This window comes from Vulpes vulpes, chromosome 12, assembly GCF_048418805.1.
Source record: "Vulpes vulpes isolate BD-2025 chromosome 12, VulVul3, whole genome shotgun sequence".
NCBI lineage: Eukaryota > Metazoa > Chordata > Mammalia > Carnivora > Canidae > Vulpes > Vulpes vulpes.
This window is the reverse complement of record NC_132791.1, coordinates 37,909,281-37,936,099: the sequence shown is the minus strand read 5'-3', so window position 1 is coordinate 37,936,099 and position 26,819 is coordinate 37,909,281. Positions and strand designations below refer to the sequence as shown.

Below are 26,819 nucleotides of genomic sequence, written 5' to 3'. Positions count from 1 at the left end.
TTATGGGAAGCCCTAGTAAATGAATTATAGGAAGAGAGAAGAACTCGCCGAATGCAGTAGTAACTCACATAGACTGCAAAAGGAACAGCTCATCTGTTGTTTGAAACTGGACCGAGCTGTTGCAGATTTTGGCCTTGTTAATGAAACAGCAGAGTTCCATCCCCAGAGGCACTGGCAGATCGTGGCCCCGTCTACCAGGCACACCTCTTCTAGGGTATTCCCCTCCTACTATCTGATCTACCTCTTCTTTCTCACACACAAACGTGGCTGAAATGTCCCTACAACGCCCACACACACATCCTAATAAGCAAGGGACATGATAAATTAGAAGCATTTCAAGGCATGGCCCAGTGTTGTTACCTCAGATCTTGCTAGAATAACATGACATTTATAAAAATACAACCCACTGGATATTTGGCACAGCTTGGGAATGAAGAATATGTCCACTGAAGAGCCAATACCCCAGGCTGTCAAAAAAAAATCTCAAGCTAAGATTTCTTTTATAAACAATACCTATCTTTTAAAATTCCACATTCTAGGAAGTAAAGAAAATGTCTGCTTATTTTCTAAGTCTCTTTTTGCCTAAATATAAAAAATATAAACCATACATAAGAACATATTAACTGCTTTGTCAAGGCACACTGATGAAATAGCTCCGTGCGTCTGGCAAAAAGTTGCAACGCTTCCAGCCATGGCCCCGGGTCACCCTCGCCCCCAACACAAAGCTACGCAGAGCTACCACTCTACCACCGGCCACCTCCAATCCTGATGCACACTGAAAGGGGGTATTTACAGACTATTTTCTCAGATACCAGCCAAATAATGTTCCCGTTCACTCTCTCACCCACCTTGGACCATACAAAATTTAACATCTGGGAGGATAAAACGCAGCCTCAAACGCATATGACAAGGGTGAGCAGTCATCGACGAATTCTCCTCAAGCAAAGAGGGTTTGCCAGCTTCCCTCTGAGGTCCAGGCCCTGAAAGGCCAACTGTGGTATGTTTGAGTTTCCATTGGGCCTGGTGCTTGCTGGCTGCTACTATGTTCAGTCAGAACCCCACGGCCTAACTGTCCTATAAACATTGCACCCTTCTGCTCAGAGCTGCTCTGCTTGCCTAGCCTTGCTCATTGGAGCTGAGAATATGCTGCAGTCTGAATGTTAACTAACACTTGAAGCACAGCTGACCCCTCTCTTTTCCGGGCAACAACTGCTCTGAAAAAATACGCACATTCACCTGAACCTAATGAGAACAGGAAGAAAAGTCCAGATTTTCCTCACCATGTGCCACCCAGCCATGTTTACACTGATCACAAGTCCTCAGGTTAATCTTCCCCGGCTGAAAACATTCACACGTGCAGTTTACCAGTGTGCAACGGATGGCCTGAAAAATAAAGGAGGAAAAAAAGGATCAGCATTTGTTCAAAGGTACTGTGTTTCCTCACCATTTTAATAAATAACCTCCACTTCCATTTTTAAAGGCTTTATGTTGGTAGGGGCCTGGAGAGTTTTAAAGATAAATTTGGATACCATCAAAATCTCTTTCAGAAAAATGTAAGAAAACAAAGCTCATTCACTAACAGAATGTTTCATGTCGTTCATATTTAACCTTTAAATTAGAAACATAGAACACGCAGAAAAAGAATAAAGGATTACATATTCCACAAGACACTTGATTTGTAATGCTAGGGATTCCAAACAGAAAAAAATACTGACACTACTATATATTCCCATTTAAGTTTATCCACTTGGCAATAATGCAGAAAAATATACTCTAATACAATAATGCTCAGGTGAAATGTTGGTGAAAGTAAAACATGACATGCAAATATAATTATTAGAATATTGCTTTTCTTCTGCTAAGTTTCACTTAAATGCTTTGTTAATCTTTCAGGTACACTTTGAAAGACATCCCTGTTAGCCCAATAATAATCTAGCATAGTTCTGGTAGTATTTATCTACTTCCCAATTCCTTGTTTTTCCCCTTTTGATAGATAATTTTCATTTTCATTCCTGTTTTGAAAAAATACACAACAACCTTCCTTTTACTTCATTTTTTTAAAGTAGGCTCTACGCCCAGTGTGGAGCCCAAAGTGGGGCTTGAGCTCATGACCCTGAGATCAACACTTGAGCTGACATCAAGAGTCAGAGGCTTAACCCACTGAGCCACCCAGGTGCCCCCTTTTCTTCTACTTTAACAGTAACATAAGAAAATAAGCTTAAATTTGTTTTTACATTAAAATAGGAAAAGCCATTTATGTAAACATCTTATATCTGTAACAATCCAACTCTATCTTAGAAAACTGAAAAACATACTCAAAAATCTTTCATTTCTTTACAAGTACTTTAAAAAAATCATCTCACCAGTTTATATTATAAAGTGAATCCATGGAAAATTAGCATAAATGAAGTGTAACTTTTTATGGATAAAAACCAATGCTTAAAACTTGCTAAAGCTGACCTATGCTCCTAGACTGCAGTTAATAAATTTATCTCATACATTTAGTTCTAATTTGCATGGAAATGCTGAAGACAGAAGGGATTCAGTGCGATCATTCACAGATTAACAGTCTACTGTAACTACCTGAACTGCCAGGAAAAGATCTCTCTACAGTTTTAGATGCCATCAATGCTTACTGATTTGGGGTGGGGGTTGTTAGAAGAGAGGAATGGAACCACCTGAAACTGCAGCTCCAGGACTGAAAGCCATGCTCACTTACGTAGCTTCCAGATGCTCACATTCCTGGAACCAAATGGATTCCTTATATAAACTGTCTCACTGGTAATAGTATTTTAGATATTGCTAACAGAGTTGGGCCCAATTCCACTTACAGAGAGTAAGACTGACGGGGTTTTACTGTTCCCCATGCTTTGGGTCCAGCAAGTTTGAGGTATTTCTCTTTTTGCTATAAATCCATAGGTCTCAGTTTGCAATGAGAGTCCTCACTGTAAGACTCCTTTCTTAGTTCACTTCCACCTTAATTCGCTGCTCCATTACCACTAGGGAAACATGCAATTGTCTAATCTGCCTGATATTTCAGGGTCTGTCTTCCAATGTCAACAGTCCAGCTACATATAACTAGAATGTAAAACTTTGCTGAATGTATTGGTGATTAGAAGAATTAGTAGTAAGAAATAGGGACACCAAAGGAAGCAAATGCTGACTAAGCAAGAATATTATAAGCATTTGTAGGTTATAGTGGGACATACTTCTTCCAAAATTTCTTATTTCCACTTCAACAGTTTACTGACCGAGCAATATATCAGAATATAACAAGTTAGAAAAAGTTGATTTAAATTCATGTGCATTAGTTAATGAACGCACAATTTAATTGTGATATGGTTAAAACCAAACCAAACCAAACCCAAACCAAACAGTTTAGCGGGCAGTGTTTCTACTAAAAACAAGATACTTTACAAACTAACAAACTAATAATAAATTCAGATATGGCAACCATGGTGACATTAAAATATTCATGTAATCTGAACTGCAATAATACAAGCTTTCATAATTACAAAAAAAATCACCTCTTTACCAAAATTTTAAAATTCCCAAAAAAAGAGATGATTTCTCAAAGACTATAAGTTAACTCCAGCACAAAAGACATATATACTTTAAGTCGTTAATTTGATAACACTAAATTATTTTACAAAAGTAGCCTAATTTTACATTGTGTTTAAAGCACACTTTTCTCAATTTTAATTAGAGCTATATTCAGAACAGAATAAAAAAAACTGTAGATTTGCTTTATTTTTATGTATAACTCTTTATTCACTGGCTGACTCATTCATTCATTTACTTGGAACTACCTTATGATTTAAATATTTTTCTCTACCTAAATAACTTTATACATCTGGCACATTTGGGAATTAAACTTTTCAGATCATTATCCTTTTTTATGAATTCTATTCTTTTTGTACCTAAACACATAAACCTTGGAACACCTCAACTCCTTTTGTATATAAACACTTAAACGCTGGAATATCCATTTTGTATTCCTATGAATTCCAGAAGGTCTATTTGTTTTAAAATCAGATTTTTATAGACTACAATTGTTCCTTAAGGGAATTATATATATTTAAACAATATGGTCTAAATAAATATTTTGAGTAAGAGACTATTGTGGCTTCAAAGGAAGTTTTATTCTAAATAACATTTTTGAAACAGCATAAAACTCTGACATACTATTTATCCACAACAAAACAGAACCAATGTGATCACTTGCCAACTCACCCACACTTAAAGAAAATAAATTATCATAAAATTATCAAAGGCAGTTAAACCTCAAAAATGTACATGCTTTACAAGGAGACAGCTGGGAAGAGTAGAAATGGATAAACTCATTTTTTTTGTAAGCACATTACTTCTTCCTTCATTCAGCTAACCTAAAAGTTCCTCCCACTCACTGCAGGGCACTCTCAACTGCTGAAAATCCAGAGATGATGAGTAAGTGGCAGAAAGAAGATACCAGGAAAGGAGCAGTGTAGTCAGACTGTTCCCACATATACATGCAGGGATTCTCATACAGGTCTAGCTATTTCGGATTATTAACCCCACCATGCCTCATTAAGAGTGCTCTGTAACTCTTTCTTCAATTCTTATATTATCAGCACTGCCAAATCCCCCAGAACAATGACAATAATGACTTTTTTAAAACCCGCAACTTATTAAAAGTAATTATTACTCCTGCTTACCTTTACCATGGATTTCTTGAAAGAAAAATCCATACACCCAACACCTATTTCTTCCACTTCGGCACCACCACCTACATTTTAATTTTGCAATCTGGATTCTACCCCACACTTTACTGAAACTTTTTCCAGAAGCAATGTTTTCAATAATGTTGGTCCCTTTTTCTTGTCTCCTGGTCTTCTCAGACCTGGGTGCAGCGTATGGCACTCTCTCCTTCATTTCTCAGCTGTAGAGACCAGCTATCCTAGTTTTTCTGGCAATGACTTCTCACTCTCTCTCCACTGTAAATAAATACAGGTGTTTCCCACGCCAGGCTCTCATTTTTTAATTTGGCAATTTTATCCCCTCCTACAGCTTCAAATATTATCACTACACAAAAACCATCATTTGGGAGCCAAATACTGTGTTAAGTGGCAGGAAATGGATGGCAGGGTCCCTGCACTTAGGGACTTGATAGAGTTTGTGGGCGGTGGGCATAGAGAAAAGACCTTAAGAACAGAAGGAAGCCCTCAAACGGGCTAGAGAAGCACCATCTCTCCCTTTTTATTCCTCTGTCTTTTCTTCTTTCAAAGGTAGGATTTTATAATTTATAACAGTAACCTATTATCCATTATCATTAATAATAGCTAGATTTACTGGATATTTTCCATTTTCCATTTACTATGTTAAATATTTTATAAACATTAGCTCTCTTGTCAGAAAATACCATGAGGTTAGTACTATTATTACCTTTATTTCACATATGAAGAAATGAGGTGGAGATAATTCAGTGCCCTGCCTAAAGATACCGAACTAGTAAAGTCACAGGAATCAAACCCAGGTCTGTGTAAACTCTCCATTTGACTGATGGAGAATCTCTAGTTATAATTCCATTTACAGTCACCATTCAATCTCTACTGCGCCCTGTTAACTCACACTCATCTTTCCGATTTCAACTCAAATATTACTTTCATTCCCCAGGGCAGCTGCCCTCACATCCTAGTCAAGTTCCCCATTAGTTTCCTGTTTCACAAGGGATCTTTCTGTCATAGCACTTATCATCATTGTAAATATGTAATCTACATATAAATGTATTTATATATCTGTGTGATTATTTGATTAATGCCTGTCTTTCCCTCTAGAATTTAAGCTCCATGAAGGCAGGGCAACACCTTTATTGAGCTTACAATGTATACTGGCAAATACTCAAGACACTTGAAGAAGTACATGATCCATTGAACCTCTTTCTTTATCTCTAAAGTAGTAGTAGCAAGTAGCAAGTAGTAGTAGCAATGACATCACAAGAGGGTCAAAAGACTTAAATGAAATAATGACTAAAAAGCACATAGCACTGTGCCTAGTAATAGTAAAAGCTCAATACATGGAAACTTTTTATGACCCAAGAAAGTTTCCCCATATTCCCAACATTTTATAAAATATTGTATATTTAGTCTAAATGAATTAAAAGAACACTTTGACATACATGATGCCATATTATTCATACCATAATCTTCTAAGGTAGGCATGACAAGGATCAACATTTGTTTTTAATATTAGGGTTCAGAAATGTTTATACGGATATTACATGGCTCTTAAATGATAGGATGGATTTCCCAATTATTAATCAGTTTATTTCCATTCTCTATAGAGAAAGGAAGAAAACATACAATTAAACCAGTAAAATATAAATATTGACATTCAAAAGTAGACCTAAAATAAAGTATACCAATCAAGAATGAAATATTTAATCAAGGGTTTGTCAGTAACACTTTTATATCTGAATATTAAATAAGGGTGCATTTGAAAGTATTATGGAAGAGTTCCAAAGCCCTATTCAAATAAGATTCTGTTATCACTAAAACTGAAGTCTCTTTAGCTTTATTATAGTCATAGCTGGCTTGAACTCTGCAAGTATATGTGAACTAAACATCAATCTTCTCACTAAATGATATTTGCCAGGAAAACACGATTGTTGCTTCAGCTAATATTTAGTGTACCTCACAAAAGAACTATAAACAAGCCTCATTAATAAATCTATTAGCTGTTTCTTGTCTGGGAACACTTATACAAGTTACATATTAATACAAAGTAACAAAAGGCAAAAATAAGGCCATGGGGCAATTAGAAACATAAAACATATATTCTGAAGGAGTAATCATAAAAAGGAAACAAAAAATGAAAAATTTAAATTCTAGGTTTTGCCTTGCCATTAGAAAAACTTTGCCAAGCGTTCCCTTCAAGTGTTTTTTTTAACCCTGGCTAAATCTCCCAAATATAATGAAAACTCTTAAATTGCTTTTTCCTCGTTCATTTTTGGGGAGGATATCAAGATTTATAACAGTGTATTTGAATCATTTTTAAATGTTTAATAGATCTACACTTGATCTGCATTACAACTGCTTAATAGATATATACCTGATCTACATTACAACTGAATTATGGAAAAAACTGATCACTGATATAGCATTCATTTCTGTCCTGTTATTTTCTACTGTAAACAGGTGGTCGATTCTAGGTATATAAATTAATTGGCTATGATAGTTATAAGTGACAAGGCTCTCCTTTTTTATTTTTACCAAGAACAAATTTAATAAATTGAATTTTCTACTTTGAAAGTCACAGGTAGGTATCATAAATATGTAAAATTGGCCAACCCTCCATGAGGATACAAAATAGTCTATGCTATAATGAATTCTTATTAAGTCATCACTACATACGTTATTCATCTCTGAACACGTACACAAGCCCAAGAAGGAAAGGTATACATTGTATCAGAAATCAAATGAACCATTTTATTGGGTAGGAAAATCATTCTTGAAAGACTCTGGCCTTGAAAAATAAAAAACAAAAATCTGAAATAGAATATTATCTATTCATGAATCTGGAAGTGAAGTATTCCAGTACTAACATGGATTACACTGCAGTAATTACAAAGTAACAGTTATCAAGCATTATAGATGAAGAGAATGGCCAAAGAGACACACAGAATTTAATGAGACTTCCACACATTTTTACATCTAGTATAAAAAAACCTAAGACAGTACTTCTAAAGCACTGTCACAGAGATTCTAAAGAATTTAAGTGATGGTAACATGATTATGTCAGGAAATAGCTCCCTAAGTAAATTTCAGGTTAGTTTTTTCCTTCCCATTTTCCCATGGAGGATACATAAAGCTAATGGAAAAGAAACAACTTCCAAAAGAAGTACTGTGAGTGTTAACTAAGGCTTGGAAAATCTATATGACATCGCTTTTGCAGAACTCCTCAATATCCTAAATTTGGCCAACATACAATGCAGTACGAGCAAAGAAAACTCAAGTTTTTTTTAATGGTGGATAGCTTCTGAGCCAACATGAACTAAATAGACAAAAGCACAAGAATTTACTTTTACTTGAGGATAAAATTCATACATGATAAAAGCAAAGGTATATATCCCTCTCTTGTGCTACAGGGTTTTGTACTCAGGTATCGAAATAAGACAAGATGGCATGAGTTGGACATAGAAAACTGACCAAAAGATCCATGGCTTTAAATATCCTACAAAGAAGTTTTATAACAACCTAAAGGTGTTATCTAACTCTCAGATGATTATTTTTAAGATTTTATTTATTTAAGAGAGTAAGCAAAAGTATTTCAGAGAGAACAGAGGGAGAGGGAGAAACTGAGCAGGAAGCCTGACACAGGGCTTGATCCCAAGACCTCAGGATCATGACATGACCTGAGCTGAAGGTCACTTAACCAACTGAGCCACCCAGGTGCCCCTAACTATGAAACCATTAATATAAATCTATAGATGTAACAAGGTGGGTATGTTTTCAGTGTTTATGCAAAAAAATACAAATCTGAGTTTCAATGGGCAATGTTCACAGAATTTACAAAAAGTAATTATCAGTAATTATAAAGTACTATAAAAGTTAAAGGTCCACAGAATGTTAAACTGCATGTAAATGCCACTACTCATAAAATAATAATAATTACAGTAAATGAGAAGCAGTGAAATTATTCTGCCTGCTTAACAAAATCTAAAATTCACAACGGGAAATTATAGCAAAAGTATGTATCTTATTTGGTGGTAAGATAAACTTAAAACTGAAAAATTCATTAACCCTGTGACACCTGGGTGGATCAGTGGTTGAGCATCTGCCTTTGGCTCAGGTTGTGATTCTGAGGTCCTGGAATCAAGTCCCATATCGGGCTCCCCACAAGGAGCCTGCTTCTCCCTCTGCCTATGTCTCTGCCTCTCTCTGTGTGTCTTTAATGAATAAATAAAATCTTAAAAAAAAGAAAAATGAAAAATTAACTCTTCAATAAAAGGTTCCTTTAAATTTGTCTAAATGTTTTTAATGTCATATGAAGAAATAGCAACTTGATCAAATGATCATTTTGTTGTACCCAAGGGCTTTTGAAATTTCTCAGTGTCTTCGATAATTAGATTTTGTGACTGAATCAGAGGATTTGAAAACACATCATTTGGTAAGGCCAGACTCACTGCAAGGGCCAGATGCCACTGATATAATAAACAAGGTCAAGATGAAAAGCTGGACAATTCAAAGATGGCCAAATTTCAACAAAACACCATGAGAATATAAAATTATTGATCAAAAGATATATCTTCACCATAAACACTTTCACCGTAATGGGAAAAGATTCACTGAGGAAAAGTGGCCTTTCAATACCATTTACTGTTAAAATCCAGAGATTTTAAACCTTAGAGTTTCTCCTAAAAGCTATGATACCTCCATCAGCTGGTGAATGGATAAAAAATATGGCATATTCCATATGATGGAATATTATTTGGCCATAAAAAAGAATGAACTATTGATATATAGTATAACATGGATGAACTCTGAAAATATTCTGTGAAGTAAAAAAAAAAAATAGTCACAAAAGACCATATATATAGGATTCTGTCCATATGAAATGTACTGCACATAAAAATCCATAAAGACAGAAAGTATTTAGTGATTACTTAGGGCTTTCAGGGGTAGCTAAAGGATTTCTTTTTGAGATGATGAAAATGTTCCAAAAATGACTATGATGATGGTTGCACACAACTGTGAATATACTAAATCTATTGAATTGTACACTGCAAATGACAGAATATATGGTGTATGAACTCTATCTCAATACAGCTGTTTAAAAGAGGGAAGGGACAAAACTAGCTGCATCACCTGGTTTCTACTGGTGGCTTAAATTATTTAACTCATAAGACAGCATTCCCCCAGGATACAGAACATAGACTAATAGCCTTCTTTAACCTAGTTGCTCTCCAATAGGCAAATGCTAAATAAGTGAATAAACAGAAGGCAAACAAAAACATTTCCCTGCTGCTTAAATTTGAAAACCCTCTGTACTTTGAAAATATTAAAACCTAATATATCCATCTAAAATTGGCAATTATTTTCTAAGTCACTGCTATTTTTCCATCAGGGAAATCTAAGACATTATTCAATGAAATTGGCAGGAGGGTGGCTCTTAGTTATGCTCGGCATATGAAAATCAAGGTACTAGAACAACTAAGAGAATTTGTTAAAAATTGACAGTGATGCTGGGTTGGCTCAGCTGGTTGAGCATATGCCTTTGGCTGAGGTCATGATCTCAGGGTTCTGGGATCAAGTTCCATGTTGGGCTCCATACTCAGCAGGGAGTCAGCTTATCCCTCTGCCCCCCCCCCACCCTGCTCGTGCTCCCTGTTTCTCAAATAAAATCTTTTTTAAAAATTGACAATGATGAATTCTGTTATGTATACTAGGAAAAGCATTCCTCAATTTACCGCAATGAAAAAGTTACTTCTGCAAAAGTCAGAAAACAAATTTGGTTTAGCAGGAGACAGCAAAGAAGGAAGACCATAAGCTTCTGAGTAAATGTTTATACATGAATGTGAATGTTTCTATGACTATGTGTGAATATATAAACACAAACAGGGGGAAAGAGACATATACACAGGCATATGAATTTTCACAGACATGGGTCCAACGAGCATCTGTAGTCATTACCTTATGACCACAACCTACTATCAATCTACACGAGGAAGACCCCATTTAAATAATTTAGGAGTTCAGAGTAAAAATCAACAGCGGGATATAGCCAATTATATAAGGAAAATACCCATGCTTCTATGGCATCAAAGCATATGCAGGCTTTGGAGTGGATGTGTTATGTTTTTTTTCCCCCAATTAAATTAGGCCTATGGTAATACAAGCTATTTTGTTAGGCAATTAGTAATATTAGAGAAACAGGAAATGAAAAGGCATTTCAATTTCGGCAGAAACATTTTATTTTCCTACCTACCAGTTAACAATTAAGATATTCCATTTATTGCCTGTATGCTTACAAATTTTAAAGACTACTCACACAGGCAGCTATGATAATTAGAAAGGAAATACTCTTTTTAGTGAACATACCTATCATCTAACTGAAAATAAGGGTTTAGCTCATCATACAAAATAAGCCATTTTAACTAAACTCGGTCTACATTTACCAGAATACATAACTTTATATAAGGAGCCAAAGAACCTCTGATATCATATGAATGCTAAGTAATACTCATCTAATTTCACCTTAATGTTGAATCAGCAATTTTGTATTCCATTGATATACATTTTATTCATTTTCACTAATGCAATTTGAAAGGTGGTAATGTGATTACATTTCTCTGTGGCATTCATGAAAACAATTACTAATATAATATGATAGGGAAGACATTAATAAGGAAGGGATTTATAATGAGATGCAAGAAGATTTATAAACCTTTAAGCACTTCACAAAAAAATACTCTTTATTAGGCAAGAAAAAAGACAAGATAAAGCCTTAAGTTCTGTTATTTCAGGAACAGCTTCAATCCTGGGAAAAATGATTTGCACGATGATCTCATATATTGGTGACCAAGCAGAGAGGTGCAAGAATAACCCAAGACTTGTCCCAAGTTGCGCCCAAATGTAAGACATAGTCCTAACTCGAAGCCTCTCCTTCCCAGACAGCATGGGGTACTCCTTTAAGGAAGGAGTACCTCTATATCTTGATTCTTTACAAAAGGAGCTAGCCATATTATTTCAAATGCCAGAGCACCGTAATCAATCCATTTACCAAGCAAGAACATAAGGTGGATGACCTTTTAACTAAATTTACTTCTCTAGGCTTGTGAAAAGAATTTATCCCAGTGAAGCAACTAGGGAGACAAGTTGTTGCATTTTAGGATGTATCGTTTCAGATGACAACTCTGATTACCCAGGCCAAAGAGGCAGCCTTTGTGAGACTAATAATATCCACATTTGTTCAGTGCTATGAAGCTTGCATAATACTTCAAATACATTCTCATATTTAATCATCAAAATCCCTCAAATTAGAGATTTTTCAAACAGCAGAAAATGAGGCTCTGAGATGTCCTTAAATGGCCACAGCTAGTAATCCAGGGCTCCTTCCACTCTGCCTGTGTATGAAAGGCGAGAAGCTAAATAATCCCCCTTGGACCCTCCCTCCACAGAGAGATTTCCTCAGATACTTTTTTTTTTTTTAAGTTCCAATAGGAGTTTAAAATCAAATAAGAGATGTGGACAAAACCACACTCAAAGGGAGAGGTGTGGGTAAAGGTTTAAGCACTGTGAAAAGGGGAGGTAAACTGCAAAGTAAGCAGTTAATTTATAATAGGATCTTCCACAAAGTGGTACATTTTAGACCAAGAAAGCAACTCCGAACAGTTTTCCATAGAGTCTTTAAATAGTTATAAGAAAGGCCAAAATTTGAAAAAAGGGACACAAGGTATCCCTAAGAACATCTGGTTCATTTTATATCACCTTATTTCTATTTGTCTTGGGACTGCCCATTAGTAAGTAGCGTATCTCAACAAACATTTTAATACTTTCCATTGTGTATATATAACTTACATCATAATTATGTCTGATTATGAAAGACTGTTTCTTTGCCCAAGAGCAGATATCACCTCAGGAATCATACCTATTACAAATAATAATAATGATATGATGAACAGTCTACATGCCCTCTTATACGTTATTTATGTTAGGTCATAGATTCCCCAGGGGTCCGTGCTGAGACCTGGACTGGCTTCATTAGAGCCTCATATAAATCACTAAAGGCACATCATGATTTTACCACTGGCTAGAGTCACCAGAATTTTTCAAGTGAAACCTCTCAGGTAATACATTTTTTAAAAACACAAATACAATGTTATCATTTCTTCTAAAAGGTGGTTTTCTCAAATTCAAAGGGCTACATTCAGATGCTCAGAGAAATCTCACAAATTTCTATGGAATCTGTAAGTATCTGAGGGTAAAATGTGCCCCAGAGTATTGAAAAAACATTATTCTCTTTTTTCTTGTAAGGATTAGTTGGTTAAAAGACAAAGAGAGACATATCCTTATAGGGAAAGACAGCAAAAAACAGACCATCTAGCAGCTAACAAATGCTTCAACTTCACTGAGCAAACAGAGAAACCTATGCAATGATTGTCAGAAACTCTGAGCTAACTCTTGAAAATTAAAAAATAAATAGAAAGCCTTGTGGGAAAAAAAAAGGGAGTCTTCCAGAACAATGTTAATGTCATCTTGGGCATGTGGACTGGGTTCACATGTGTGTCAGCTGAATCAACATAATGGCCTATAACAGCTTCGAAGCAGCTAATATGGTCCATTGGGTCAATAATCCGTGAACTAAGAAGGATTTACTTGATAGACTATAAATGGTTCATAAGAACTCAAAAATCACTCCATCAGATCAAAAATCCAATTTTCATATGGTGCCTTTCTACAAATTAGCCAAAAGAAAGTAATAGCTCTAAAGGACTTCAAGGTCTATCAGTTAAAAATTTACTTTTTAAAGAACAGTGCAGAGGAGGAAAAATTAAACACATCTCTCTCTCTGGTGATCCAACCTATTTTAAGGGGAAAATACATTTTATTATGGAAAGCTAATATACAACAGGAAATTTTCATGGGCTTTTCACATTTTCCTAAGGGTACCTGAATGTATGGATCAAAACAAATGAAAGCATACACCTATGCATGTATCCTCCACCCACACACAATATATCTCCATCTGCCTGCATATGTTATCACTAATTACAAAACATTGCTTCTAGGATAGCAACATTTAAGGATGAAATTTTATATTTTATTTTTGCTTCTTTACACAGTTTGTATTGGGAGTCTGTAGTGTGGGGCTTGTGGAGACATTTGAGATGGCATATGGATACTGGCAAATTCCTTCATCTTCATATGTGGGAAAGTAGGCAAAAAAAAATAAAAACTACAAAAGACAAACAGTAGGAACTACAATATTTTTTCCATTTTAAGAGAGAGAGGAGGGAGTTGGCTAAAGCATATATAGCTGGTGTTTACAGATAACTTCAATTCCTGCCCACTCTAGACTACAGAGAAATACTAGTCTTATGCTGTATTGGTGAATTTCATTATGTATTCACACTAGGTGATAGTGGTTGCAGATTAATTTTTTTAATGTAAGCCTATCTATGTGAATAAATGTATTTACTAAGTTCATGGCAACGAAGAAAAGCAGAGAAAAATGCTCCAAAAATATAACAGGCTGTAATCAGAATTCTTAACAAGAAAGAATTCCTTTCCTAGGGAAGAAAATGTGATCTATCACTTCTCTCTCAAAATGCTATTAGCTTCTCTTCATCAAAAGGACAACAAGAAGCAATCTTTCCTCTTTTCTTTTTACAGGAGTAATGCTGAATAAAATAATAAATGTTTTTACAACGAAGTGTATTAGCTATTGACATAAACTCAGTCCTCTTAACTTTTACACAAGAGAAAGAAAAATTCCAATAATTCTGAAATAGACAGATAAAACTTTTCTCTGTGGCTACGACCATGTACTATTATATGTAACTGCTTATTTTTAAAAAGAGCCTTATTGGTGCTCTCAGAAGGATTTTCTTTTATACATAGCTTTATCCTATAATTTTGTCCCTGTTGGGCATGCTGCCTAAATTTAAACACAAACAGTCAAGCAATGAAGAAACATTAACACATTTACTGTGAACAAAAACTCCCAGTTGTACAGTGAAATTTTAATACATTTCAACTTATCTCTTTTACTAATGGGGAGAGTACAAACCCTGCAGGAATTCGCTCTGCAAACTGGTAATTACAGTAGACTCACTTTTTTATAATGCATATGTATAGTCAGACACAAAAACCCTGGCTGCCCTTTTGATGTAGGTTACAATAGGAATGTTTTAAAAATTATGAAAATCTACAGCAATTCTAAAGGAATGCATTATTTCATGGAAAACTGTCCTTTAACTCTGTGTATGGACACAAACAGACATATATTTAGATATTTGCTTTATACACCAGAAGGCACCAGCTTTATCAGCATGTGCTTTCATGTCATTTTCTCTATAATCTTGGTGTATAGAATAAATCTCCTCCCCTTTTTTTTTTACAAAGCTAGATGTGATTTTGAATATCATAATTCATCTCTCACATAAAGATGATATTCTTTCATCTGTCTGATTTTCCTATTTTTTGTCCCCTCTAGTTTTGGGGATTTAAATCTATATTTTGAGACCTCATAGAATCTCTTTATTAAATAATTAAGGATTCCAAACCAATAATTTGTCTCTCAGTATAGGCAGATATAACCCTTTGACAAAAAAGACCCTTGTACATACCTGCAGAGAACATGAACCATATACTCTAATATTAATAATAGTAGCACAGAAAGCTGACAGAAATGGAGTAAAATCTGTTACTATTCACATCACTTGCTAGACACTTTACATTTATCTGTCAAATTTTTTATTGCATAACTTTCTAAGAAATTGAAATTGGATAAAATGCTAAGAGGCTATCAATACATAATTTACATTAAAATCATGTTTCTAAGCATTAGCATACTAGGAAAAACACAAGCAGAGAAAGCTTTTGGGTAGACATAATGTGTAATATTTTGTGAATTTCAAAATAAATAAATGAATAAATGAAGTTGCTAAAATGTCAGTGGCTGAATAACATCTACAAATTCCAGGGATATCCACCTGAAAATAGACACTATAAAAAGAAGAAGACACTATAAAATTTACATAATACATAAAACATATAGGATGCGCTACCAAAATATGCAAGTTGCTGTACAGAAATCATTTCTTGGTCATCCAAATTCAGATAAGAGTGACAAGAGGTAAACGGTCTCAATCAGCTTGGCTGTCGTAGACTCCAGTAACCATTAAAGGTAAGGAACAGTTTAGATATCCTAGAAAAAAGTATCTTATTTTGAGGATACATACCTAACTCATCTTCTAGGCAATATTTGTAACATTCTAACTTTAGGTCTCTCTATCATTAGAGAAAATACTTTCTTCTCTGTCATTACTATCTTCCTGGTCCCAAAGTCGACTTACACAAAGACAAAGACACAGCCAGACACACAGACACACACACGGTGTACCCAAAACCAAAAAATGAAAACCAGTCTCATCACAGTTCATGAGCCAGGCACTAGCTCTGTCACAGTCAATGTATATATCCTTGGACAATACCTACTGCTTCTATCTAACAATGAAATGACACACTCCCCATTCTTTAAAAAGCCAAGCACCAAAATTTTTTTCTATGTTCTTTCCTTAAAGTCAGTTTTTTTGCAGCTGCCCCTGTTCTTCTTAGATCCAAATGTTACTAAAAATATCAAGTTGTGGCTTTAATATGAATAAATTAACAGGAGTATACCCCAAGGATGGCTACATGGAAAACTTCAGCCTCTGAAGAATCCATTCACATTATATAAACACAAGTGAACATTAAAGAGTAACACATTTAAAATGTATATGGGTCTGTCAAAGACAAAGCATTTGTTTCATTTGCTAAATCTATTACTCCAAAGACAAGGTTAGAACTTTTAAGTTCACAAATATGCCATCTGCTGTATCCTAACTAAATTTTGAATGCAAAGTGATCAGGGATAGGAGTTTAATGTCAACCATATTCAAATGATTTGAAGGGTTAAATCCTAACTTGTGCTACAGTCATTTACAATCTTCTGAGGGTCAGTAAGAAGTACAAATTCAAAATTCTGATTTCCTTGCTGCAAGGCACCGTGACACCTATGAGCCAAAGCCTACATACAACAGCCCTTCAATGCCAAACACGCACACCCTTCTAACATCTTCTCCAAATGAATGGCTCCCTCAATTTGTCTTTCAGTAAAGGTAAAGAGTAGGTTGAGAGAGTCAATTTGAATCCCCTGCACAGACTGATGAAATCTTCTCAGTCTGCTTTCTTGCCTGGAAAGGAATGAAATGACAAGAGTATTACAGAATACTGGTTGGAAGGTAAGTAATACATGAAAAAGAGGTTAATATATTAAGATGTTTAACACTTTCATACATTTCAACTTTTCTTTAATGATTCAGAAGCTATTTCTAGATGTTGTGGTGTCCCCATCTCTTCAATACAATTACTATCAGGCAGATCAATACATTATTGGATGATTGGATGATCAAATACATACAAACTAGCTTTGGTGGTCTACCAAGAATGACAAAGCAAGATAGTAGCAACCGACAAACTTTTACTGCATTCATCACACACTCATATTCAGAACCCTGATATATTAGAAATCTATGCCTCGCCTACATTATGTGTTTTGAATTAATTCCAGAGAGACTGTAAGTAGATGACCAGACACAGACACTGCTCTTCATGAAACTGGACATCAGTGGCGCACACACACACACACACACACACACACAAAACAGAGCACAAACTATACTTCTACAAAGTTCCTCACAGTATTGTAAGATAACTATTTCCTACACTATTTGGACATTAGTATGTTTCACTTGGGTGAACCATAAATAGATCAGGAAAGCACAATTCAATATGATTTAACTGAAACATTATCTGAATAACTATAGAGCTGGCAGTGAACATGTTTTAATATTTTATGTTTGGTCATATCCAGTAAAATGTGAGGCTATTATTTTAATTGTAAAATACAATACCTGTGTTCAAGTTAACACCAAAGCATAGCTGCCAGATGGTATGCCTTGGATATCAGTAAAGTAAGAGTGATAGAATTTTAAGTGGGTACATACTTGTACAGTACTATTTTCCTTTAGACTACTAGTCTACAGATACATTCAGCTTTTTACCTCTTCATCAGATATTAACAAATTTTAAACTATATAATGCTTATCTAGTCACATTCTAATTGCCAAAAAATCATTTTCAATATTTACTTCCATGTAAAATACCTTTGATTCTATGTGTTAATTCATTGATATACAGATTTCTTCCCCCAAAATTAATCTGCTTTATTTCAAAATGTTAATGATGAGGAGGAAAATAAGGTAGTAATAAAGTGGTCGTGTTATATCAACTACTAAAGCCTGTTTGTGTGGAGGCTATTTTACCAAAGTTAATAACTTAAGATTCTATACATAGATGTCAGGTATGCTACCTTTATGTCTGAGAAAACAAAACATATAAAGAGGACAGGGGTAAGAAATGTAAAACATGTGCAAATAATGCTTCCAATGTGAAACTACTTGATTTCATTTGGAATCACAGAAAATAGCATTGTGGGGGCATCCCTGGGTGGCTCAGCGGTTTAGTGCCTGCAAGGCGTGATCCTGGAGTCCCGGGATTGAGCCCCACATCGGGCTCCCTGCATGGAGCATGCTTCTCTGCCTCTCTCTCTGCATCTCTCATTAATAAATAAATAAAATCTTTTTTTTTAAAGAAAATAGCATTGTGGGCATCTTTTCTTTTATTTAGACACTGTAGATAAAAGCAAGGGGAGTCTACAATGAAGGTGAGATTTATCAATGTGCTGAGAAAACAAAGTTTCTTAGCACGATCTCATCCTCTTTTGCTATTGGCCAAATGCTTCCACTTCCTTAAAAAACAAAGCAAAACAAAGTTCTTAGCTATTAAATGTAAAAGAGAACAGGAATATATAAAATCATCCATGGCACTCTGCAGAAGTACAGGTTGCCAGTATCACACTCCAGAATTAATGAATTAGCACTAAGTGCCATGTATTATCCCCAGGGGAAGCAGCTCCTAAAATTTTGCACCCTGGGCACCTCAGTGGCCTCACCCTAGTCTCAGCCCTCCAACAGTTTATATTAGTGTGGTGCCCGAAAGAGGCGTGGAAACATGCTGAGTACTAGATAAAGGACATAAATGCAAGAAGATGCTCTGCTTGAAGGACTTCAGGGATGAAGGGAAACCCCAAACTTGTTTCATATCCCTCTGGTTACTGAGAAGGAAGTAAGCAGTTTCCTGACGAAGGCCTCAGGAGTTTTTCCAATGTTAGAAAGCAGAGCCTCTCACAGGGAGCTGTGGTCCAAGCCAACTGTTGAAGCAAGATCCCACTATGTACCCCTGAGCCTGAAACTGATGGAGAGGGGAAGAGGAAGCTAGGAAGGGCCAGGGTCTGGGTGCCTAAATGGCTATCCGTTTGCATTTTAAATGGATGCAGGGAAGAGACATGAATGATTCATATGACTAATCCATTCCCTTAGTAATTCCCTACCTCCCTTCTGCCACCACTCACCAATTTTTCAATATGCATTTAAGTAAGTAAAGAGTTTGCCTACAACTGGCAATGACTGCAGTTCACTTTGCTACAAATGGAAGTCAGGTAATATCTGCACATTTTAAAAAGTAATGTACAGGAAAGTGCCCCTCCAACATCTTTGCTCAGGAATGCAGCTCTCTTCCCTTCCCAGTTCCCTCCCTTGTACATAATCATCAAAGTCTGGAGCCATATACGGCAATCAAGTTTTGACATACTTAAAAATTTCTCAGGACAGGGTGCTAATCTGCTTTCACGTTTTGTTTTTTTTTTTTTTTTTTTTTTGTCATTCAAACCCCTTGCAGCAACTAAATCCTCTGCTCCAGACCCTTATGAATATAAAGCAAGTTCATCTCCTAATTTACAGTAATTGTAAGTGAATTGGGCCAAATGGCTCCCAAACTGATTTTTGAAAGACTGATATGCCCTCTTCTGGCTTCTTATTTAAGACAAAAAGAAAACAAAATGTTAGTTTATTAGATGCATAAAAACGTGAGGTGAAAGGTTTTCTATTTATTTACTATATTTACTACTGATGATTTTAATTACTTAATAGAGATTTTCACAGGTAAGTGATAATATTTGGGAAGCTCCAACATTATAAAAGGTGTGGATACCTTCCAGTGACACAGTCCTCAGCAAAGGGGCTTTCAACAAATTTTTCCTCAAGTCAAATAACAATGCTGAAGAGGATATAAATGAAGGATTGGGGGTCAGAAAAGTAAAAGCAAAATATATGTACCCACTAGCAAAATGGAGAACAAGTCCTCCCCTAGGTGCCGCACACACCGTCAGTGCCCCCCACTGTATGCCTACGCAGGCCTGCTTTCACAGCTCGGGCCGACAGCAATGCCAATTAGTGTCAGTTGTGATGGGGTTTTAGAGACACAGCCCTTTGTCTTAGAGGAAGTGGGCTGCAACCACCAACTTACTGTACAGAGGCAACCTAACAACCCATTAGGTGGAAATGACTTTTCAGCCACTTCCTCCAGGGACTACATCAGAAAATGATGGCTTAGACAGATGGGAACATTTTTACATTTCTGTATTAACTACATCCAGGAAGGTGGATTTTTATCATTTAATGCTTCCCAATCTTCATTTCATCCCCTTCTTTCCTCTATGTTATTCCTTCATTCCCTATAAAAACATGATATACAATACTACCTAATGATGAACTTCAGAAATAGAGGGAGCTGTCTCATTGCATGTATTAGGAGCATTCTATGGGTCATCTACTAAAACTTTGGGGAAGTAGCAACAGCAAGAAATTCATTATTGGAATATTGTTCTGGAATAGCATTCTGCATTTTGAAAAGCTGTTGATGGTTATCCTTAATAACTCGAGTAGTCAAACTAGTACTAGATTTGACTAAACCAAGAGACAGAAGCAATCCTACTCCTTAGTCCAGGAAAGGTTGAAGTCAAGCACTGCAAACAGGAATGTTCACACTTCTGTTACAAAGTCAAGGCTGGGGCTCTAATCCAGTATTATATTCAGGTGCATGGGTTGTGACAGGGTTAAAAGTAACATTTATTTCCACTCATAGCACCAGACAGAATGCTAATATTATACAAGAAAACTTACTATCTGTTAACATTAATTTCATTTTCTTTAAAATGTGAACTTAAAAACAAATGTAGGTTTATTAAATACTATCCATGTAAACACTTGTTAAGCATTTACTACTCAGATCTGTCCTAACTAATCCACTTTAAAAATCATACTTTTGTCCATGTGCAAAATTGTTTGGTTGAAGAATATCACTTTGAGACATTAAAATATCCATAAGTATACATAAACATCATCAGCAATAAGCAGATCTCAAACATTTTTATAATAGAGATATCCAATAATCAGAACACTCTTTTTTTTGTTCAAGATACTTCAGTGTGCACAGAACCAAGAAGATGGAAGTACTATGACATCTGGCAATAACAATGAGGTTCTTCAGTAATGTTTTAATTGTAAGTGGGCTTCATAAGCCAATACCTCAAATCTCTTGTTAGTGCTCCTGTTCATAATCTCAGCTGAGTTCTTAAAGCATGAGAGACATACTTTTTAAATTCTTATGTTTAGGTTTTCTTAAAAACTTTTCTCTCAAGCTCCAATAAATCAGATGTCCTATAAAACATCTCATATGGAATCCTGATTATAAAATGTTTAAAGTTTTCATATAAATTGCTAATTTTTTCCTTACTCAAATCAAATATAAAAAGATACAAAGGTACATATATTCTAGTAAATAAAATTTTGATTTGTATACTAAATAAAATCTGATATAAATAATATTAAAGGTCTCAAGTTTTATTTGATTTGGATGTTGATAAAAGTTTTTTAAATGTTGTTCAAATTAGTTCATGATTTTGTAGGCATTAACAATTTTCTTGCTTACTCAACAGAAATATAACATTATAAACAGATATCTAGGCTCTACTTTAAAACACTTCTCAGTCTTTCTCTCTCAGAACAAGTATACACAGAATTTTTGAAAAAACATTATGTAAAAAAGAAGCCATGCTGTTAATTTTCATTATACTCCAACACTGTAATTTTAGAAACACTGAACTACCGTTTATTTTTTAAAAGCTAAATTACATCATTTGAATTTAAAGCAAAATTCATGAAACTTTTTTAAAATATAACAAGTCCTTCTCAATTAGAAGGATTTTGTAAGACAGTGTAATAGCTGCACAATGTTGTAACTGTACCAAAAGCTATTGAATTGTACATTGTAAGTGGTGAATTTTACATTACGTGAATTTTACATTAATACACAAATAGACCTTGTAAAACAAAAGATAAAAATATTTCTGAGTGTCAGTCTGTTTTTATGTGTTTGTTTTAGGTAAATGAATAAGGACTACAGCAAACAAATCCCCCCATTCTTGGGAATTATAAACATAGGAAATAAATTTTCTTCATGGACACATCTCCTTCAAAATAGACTTCATAAAATGTCCCCTCACACATGTCAAAAGCAAATCATTATTTTAAAAACAGCACACTTAAGACTTCGACAAGCTGAACAGGCTCTATCAATACAAGAAGTACTAATTTACTAGACATAAATGAGTAAAGAGAATGAAGAGAGGAAATATCCTACTTAAAGATCGTGTTTTAAAGAATATGTTATTTTCTTTGCATATTTCATATCCTGTCTGGAGAGTCTGCTAGTAATATTGGCCAAAACTTCTACTTCTTATGCACTTACTATATACCAAGCACTGTTCTACACACTCCACAAAGAAAAACTCATGTAACCCTGAAAGTTATGCAATTAAGAGAGCACCACACTATTGTTATCTCTATTTTATAGGTAAGAAAACCAAAGCACAGAGACAAAAAACTAACCTTCCCAACATTCTAACTCCTGACAAATCTAGTCCACTATCTGGGCTCTAAACCACGAGGTTTTACTGCCTCAAAGTTCTGAAAACTCCATTTATGTTCCATGACTACCATGGAATAACAAGTGCTATTTTTCCCCTTAACATGTAAGATGGACTGAATTAAAGTTTTTCTTACTGTCAGAGAAAGAACCCAGAGTGAGAAGTTTTAAAAATATTAAATAGGAGCATATTACAGTGCCAAAGCAGACTGGAAGCATGAAAATTAGTATTTTTACAATTCAGAGTACACACTGATATACTCAGGTGAAATGTAATAAGGAGTTAGTCCAACTTTTCAAGAATGATCTTTTTTAAACCAGCCATTCAGCAGATCCATTCATAGAATGGAGGAAAGGGCCTCCTACTTCAATGAGCAACAAGTTTGGGGTCCTATATAAGAAAACTAATTATTTATAAGCTAGTTTGCATGTGTATTTTAGGACAGTGAATAAAGAAATGTACAGAGGACAAAAGTTTGAGAGAATGGAGAAGCATAGTTTTTAAAGGGATTCACTTTAAAGGGTAATAATAATTTTTTTTAATTTTTTAAATTTATTTATGATAGTCACAGAGAGAGAGAGAGAGAGAGAGAGAGGAGAGAGAGAGAGAGAGAGAGAATGAGAGGCAGAGACATAGGCAGAGGGAGAAGCAGGCTCCATGCACCGGGAGCCCGACGTGGGATTCGATCCCGGGTCTCCAGGATCGCGCCCTGCGTCAAACCGCTGCACCACCCAGGGATCCCGGGTAATAATAATTTTAAAAAGAAACAACCATCATAACCGACAGTGAAGAATGGGCTAGAGGGGGAAATAAATAGATATTCAGTTTTTAAAAAGGGATTCACTTTGATAAAAGTAAAATGAAACAGACCTCAGAGTAAAAAAAAAACTTGAGAAAACAAGGAAGGATGGAGGTAATCATAAAGGAATACAGAGAAATGGGGGTGCTGTTCAACTTTTGTTTTTCCATTTCAACCTTGACAGGTGGCTCAGATCTGAACACAGGGAGCTGTGATAAAAGCTATTACACTTAAAGGGGGGGAAACAATTTTATTATATTCTAATGGAATACATGTTCAAAGCAAAAAATAATGAAACAGTGCTTTTGGTTAGCCTATCTTACTATTCTTGTTAAAAATAATACACAGAAGGGGCACTGGGTGGCTCAGCAGTTGAGAGTCTGCCTTTGGCTCAGGGCATGATCCCACGGTACCAGGATGGAATCCCACATCGGGCTCCTTGCAAGGAGCCTGCTTCTTCCTGTGCCTGTGTCTCTGCTTCTCTCTCTGTCTCACATGAATAAATGAACAAAATCTTAAAAAAATAACACACAGAAAGGCTAACAACTTTACTTGAACACAGCATAGTGTACTCACATATATTATATAGATGCTTTCATTATCAGATGAGGTCCTTTTTAAGACTTCTTGACAGAAAATGTAATGTTTTCCTACCTTTTCGAGGCAGTTATGACTTTCCTATGGAAAGCCCCATAATATTCTAGCCACAAATGCTAGGGATCTAATTTATAAATTTTAAAAAATATGACACCTCTTAAAAAGTCACAGAACAAGAAAATGAAATCTGGCTTCCATGAAGGTCAGTTTGTATGCAATTTTAAACCACTTAGACAAGGTTCCTGGCACCCTCAACTAATTCTCATTACCAGTATCTACTCCTTGGTTTCCAAAAGCCCCATGGTGAGTCTAGCAGCCACACTGCCAGTAGAGACCACAAAGCACTGTTTATAGTGAACAAAACTTTAAGAAAGTTCAGGCAACTAATTCGTATCAGGTGAAGGCAGGTAAAAGAGTGAAAAGCTGTGATTAAATCTACCCTTATGCTCCATGTTCCTTAAGGGTACTCCTCAATTACCCAGTGGACATGTGCACGGTGTTGATCTTCACTGAGCCTCCAATTCTTCATTTGTAACAAAAGAATATTATTTTTTTACATGGGGGGTTTTATATAGGTTACAGATCATATGTCTATAAGAGCCTCACACAGAGCCAGACACACAGTAAATGGTAAATGGAAACTATTACTATGTTTACTAATCATTATCTTAGACAAAATAAACATTGAAAGAAACTATTTCTGGTCTAAAAAACGTATGGCTTCCAGACATGCAGTTTATATGTTTAGATATACCCTCACCACTTCATACATAAACTGATGTGGTAAAAAGAGAATCTGACAAAAGGAAGGAGTCAGGGAGACCTAAAAAACTGAGGTATTACTTCCAAATCTGTCATTCACTAGCGTGGGAACTTGAAAGAGCCAAATCCAAACTCTATTTCCACTTCCTCTTCTATGACATGCATGAATTGGAATATGCTCCAAATTTCCTCAAAGTTCTAGGTTTATATAACAACATACTAGCTTTTATCACGTACTTATACTTCCTAAATATCATACATCTTCAACCTAAATTTAGTCTGTATCTTAAAGGTCTGAGATTCCTGTTTATTCCTTTGGTGCCCAGTACACTGTCCTGTGAACTGAAGATGCTCAATGCAAGTTATGGAATGAGAGGCTGTCTGATGTACAGGCTTGGCTAAGTCTAATCACTGATTGGCTGGAAAAAATGGCACCCCAGGGGGCCCTTCAGAGCCACTATTCACAGGTTCAAAGAGCTTTTATAGTAAAAGTTTCAGAAATGAAGTCATTAGTTAAACAAATATTTTCTGAGTGCCCACTCTGTGCCAGGAACTGCGAATAAAGATACTGTAAGACAGACAGTACCCTCAAGAAATTTAGCCTGCAAGGTAAGTAAATGAGCAATTTCAAGTACTGTGGGATAAAAACACGGGGTGCTATACCACAGGGAGAATGTACCTCTAAATCCAGTCTTATGGAGAAAGAGACTGCTTCACTGAGGAGAAATGAAGTAGGAGCCTAAAGGTCTAAAGGTGAAAAGTAAGCCTGAGCTATTCCAAGGCAAAAAATTTGGAAGTCAACTAGAAGACAAGCTAAACAGGAGGCTACAGAAGCAGGGCACAAACCAGGTACAGTCTGCCAAGAACAAGACAGAACTTTAATCTTTAGAGAAATGGGGCAAAGTCTTCTATTTCTTTCCTTGTGTTACAGTAATAAATGTACATATAGTATATAACTACAAACTATTTCGGCACCCGGACTGCAAAATTGTAGCCAGGAAATGCAACTTACAGAATTTGTGCCATTGGGCATTTTCTATTCTGGTTTTTAATTCAGCCTAATGTGGAAAAAGGTCTTTTCTGTAGGAACTTCCAGAAAGATAGTGTCCCACCAACCACTCACCCACCACCCCAGTTCCTGAGTCTTGACTTGAGAGGTACAAAAAAGAGATTTGGCTTTATGTTATTTTTATTGTTTACTGCTTCCCACTCAGTTGCTTAAGTTGTATTTATTTAAGGATGACAGGCTCTTAAGAAGGCAAGTCACCTCTATTTTATCCCTTAATACCAAACATTTCTATTTCATACATATTATAGGTAAACACAATATACATGCCAATCAATTCTACAGGAAAAGGCTAGCAACACAATATAGATATCACACAGTGCAATGGTGACAGAGAGGGAAAGAGTGGCAAGAATTGAACATACCATGTAACTGCAACCAGAAGGATTACAGTACAAGAGGATGTACCTAATAATGCAAGTGAAGAAGGATATGCTGAATCTGAAGCATTTTAAATTATACTCATGGAGTGGCATTTGGGAGCCCTCTTTGCTCATCTAATGGTTTTCATGCCTGCCAGATGCGCGACTATAATTAGATTCACTAAAACTTGAAAAGAATGGCCAATGAGTAACATTTTTCCTAAATATCCCCAGAAGGAATCTGAAGTTCCCAACAATTTATGTATGGAAAGAAAAAGTAGACTACAGACATGAGATTGAAGGGGTAAGAGTCTCATGAGAAACTGACAAAACACTTAAATGACAATAATTTATCAGGGTTATACGGATCTATGAACTGAAAAAGAGATAAGGATCTGTGAGCAGTTTCTCCAACAGAATTTAAATGGTATTAATGAAGAAGACACGATACACACCTGAAAAAATTTCTATCTGCTCTCAATAGTCATACTCTGTGGCAAACTTAACTCACATTCCAATCCAAAGTATGTCATCTTTCATTGCCTCAGAGTTCAAGAATGCCAACATTCAGGAGACCACACGTGCATGGTGTTTTTCCCAGGGCACA

At 35.6% G+C, this 26,819-nt stretch overlaps 1 protein-coding gene across 15 annotated transcripts in view; it reads right to left on the bottom strand.

Moving 5' to 3' along the window:
- The window catches only part of BNC2 (basonuclin zinc finger protein 2), a 433,488-nt gene that overhangs the window by 148,786 nt on the left and 257,883 nt on the right, over positions 1-26,819 (bottom strand). For 12 of the 15 annotated variants that reach the window (XM_072728223.1, XM_072728214.1, XM_026001440.2 and 9 more), the window contains one exon: positions 1,281-1,383. In XM_072728223.1, coding sequence (XP_072584324.1) covers positions 1,281-1,383 — 103 coding nt within the window. Of the gene's footprint in view, positions 1-1,280; positions 1,384-4,694; positions 4,954-26,819 lie in introns of those variants that run through there. The other 3 variants (XM_072728220.1, XM_072728221.1, XM_072728217.1) reach the window with 2 other exon arrangements.